The sequence below is a fragment of the Trichechus manatus genome, unplaced genomic scaffold, assembly GCF_000243295.1.
Source record: "Trichechus manatus latirostris isolate Lorelei unplaced genomic scaffold, TriManLat1.0 scaffold00017, whole genome shotgun sequence".
In the NCBI taxonomy this organism is placed as follows: domain Eukaryota; kingdom Metazoa; phylum Chordata; class Mammalia; order Sirenia; family Trichechidae; genus Trichechus; species Trichechus manatus.
In genome coordinates, this window is record NW_004443953.1 from 26,653,147 (window position 1) to 26,655,194 (window position 2,048).

At 43.3% G+C, this 2,048-nt stretch overlaps 2 protein-coding genes across 4 annotated transcripts in view; one reads left to right on the forward strand and one right to left on the reverse strand.

Moving 5' to 3' along the window:
• Positions 1-3: 3 nt before the first annotated feature.
• Positions 4-654, forward strand: LOC111819749 (breast carcinoma-amplified sequence 1-like; the record flags this gene model as incomplete). Its single annotated transcript, XM_023727717.1, is given in 1 exon segment — positions 4-654. A coding segment is annotated over 1 exon segment (651 nt), but the record flags the coding sequence as incomplete, so codon positions are not given.
• An 820-nt stretch (positions 655-1,474) lies between these two features.
• ZUP1 (zinc finger containing ubiquitin peptidase 1) overlaps positions 1,475-2,048 on the reverse strand; it is an 18,682-nt gene continuing 18,108 nt past the window's right edge. For all 3 annotated transcript variants that reach the window (XM_023727712.1, XM_023727711.1, XM_023727713.1), the window contains exon 3: positions 1,475-1,756. In XM_023727712.1, the coding sequence (XP_023583480.1) occupies positions 1,530-1,756 (227 nt within the window). In that variant the 3' untranslated portion in view covers positions 1,475-1,529. The remainder of the gene's footprint in view (positions 1,757-2,048) is intronic.

Sequence of the window (2,048 nt, forward strand, 5' to 3'; positions counted from 1 at the left end):
CCTCTGGGCAAACTGTTCTGGAAAAAGTCAATTAAAAAGGATTCAGTCCCCACAGGTTCAGAGGAGAATGTGGTGTGTATATCACCAGTAGAGATTATAAACTCCAAGGAAGTAGAATCAGCCTCACAAACAGTGGATCTCAACGAGGACAGAGATGCTACACCTGAACCCACAGAAGTAAGACCCAGAAGAGAAGAGGGCAAACCACCAAGAACCTCCCTGATGGCGTTTTTCAGGCAAATGTCAGTGAAAAGGGAAGGAGAGAGCGCCCACTCAGAAGAAGTAAATGGGAAAGATTCAGACTACCAAACATCAGACTCTACAGAGCAGGCCACCACACTACCAGAGCCGTAGCTGGAGCCGGCCACAGCAGGCCAGAAGGGGAGAGAGGGCTCCTCGAAGGACAAGAAGTCACCAGTCGAGAAGAGCACGCAGAAAAGCAACAAGCAAGAAGCCAAAGTAACGGCCCCGAGCGTGGAGGAGTGTGTGGTCGAGGTGGACTCACTGCAGAACGGGGACAAACCCCAAAAGAGACCCGAGAAACGGTGGCAGTCCCTTGGGGGCTTCCTGAAGGGCCTGGGACCAAAGCGGATGTTGGACGCTGAAGTGCAAACAGACCCCGTATCCATCGGACCCGTTGGCAAATCCAAGTAAACAAACCACCACAGTTCCCACCAAGTTCTCCTGCCATCAAGATGCCTTCTCCCTCTTCAACCTCCTCCCCAAACCCGCTCCATGTATATATTTTTGATTCTCATGACCATCAAATGAAATTCTGCCTACCCATTAAGCCTGAGCTATTGTATATTGAGGTGTATTATTTACGTCTCTGGTCCAGTCTTTCCTGGTAAATAACTGTAAAGAGGGTTCAGTACGTTCACTAGTAAGGTCAGAAGAATTGATGGTTGTCAGGCAGGAGTAGGGAGGAGGTGGAGGAATGCATTCTAGTTAAGTGATGAAAAATGGCAGTGATGGTAAGCTGCAGAATCCATCTGCCTGCTAGGAGGAATAAAGCTTTGTAGTAAATACATGCTCATCCTCTGAGTTTGAAGAGGGAAAAACAAAATCAATTTAAGTTCGCATTTCAAAGGGGAAGAACACGGGCTGTATATTGGGAGATTGCCAACTTCCTGGAATGGAATGTGTGGGGTGTGACAAAGGAATGAATAAGAGTGGTTTTTCAAATAGGGTCCTTGAATGTTATTGATGAGAGGAGAATGATTGACTGGAGAAGGCCTGAAATGATTTGGGAAAACAATTGCTTTTTGCGGCTCAGTGACAAGGGCGAGGATTACAACTTCAAAACAAAAACAAAACACCTAAATGAAGTTGCAAGTTTATTTTGCAACAGCAGGGGGCGCCAAGGCCTCCATTTTGATCCCGCATCCTGTATCACTAACAAAGATTTGGTTTTCTGCACTCTTACATTATTAATGTTTCTCAGATGGCTGAGGGGCTTGCTTCATCTGTTCTGTCTGACACTTATCTCAAGTCTGTCTGTAATTTCCTAATGTTCTAAGGATGTGCTCTCATAAAACCCTCCCCATAACCCCAGTTAATAAAAAGTCACAGAAGGAAAAAAAAAAAAGAACCCTACCGAACCAAAATATTATAGTTGCTATTAAACTTTGTACCTGCAGCTTCTGAAATTCTTCCAATTCTTGTCTTGATTCTTCAGATCTCCTCCTTCTGTCTTCTTCCTGTTGAAGCTGGTGAGCCAATTCTAGATCCCTAGAACACTGGACTCTATCCATACCTATCAGATATTTTTAATGTTCAGAATAAAATAACTGCAGCAGTCAAAGCTTACTTATTAGTTAATACATATTTTTAAAACAGAGTAAATGCTATTATTTTGCTATTTATTCACAACCAAGATGTCACGAAATCCGAGTACAAATCTAGCAAAACTTACAACTACTTCTCCAAGGGAAGAGCCTCCATTCAAAGAACTAATATTCACTGAATGTTTAAGCTGTGACAAGCATTTTTCATTAATTATCTCATAAGGAAACCAGGGCTTACAGAGGTTAAGTAACATTCTTCAT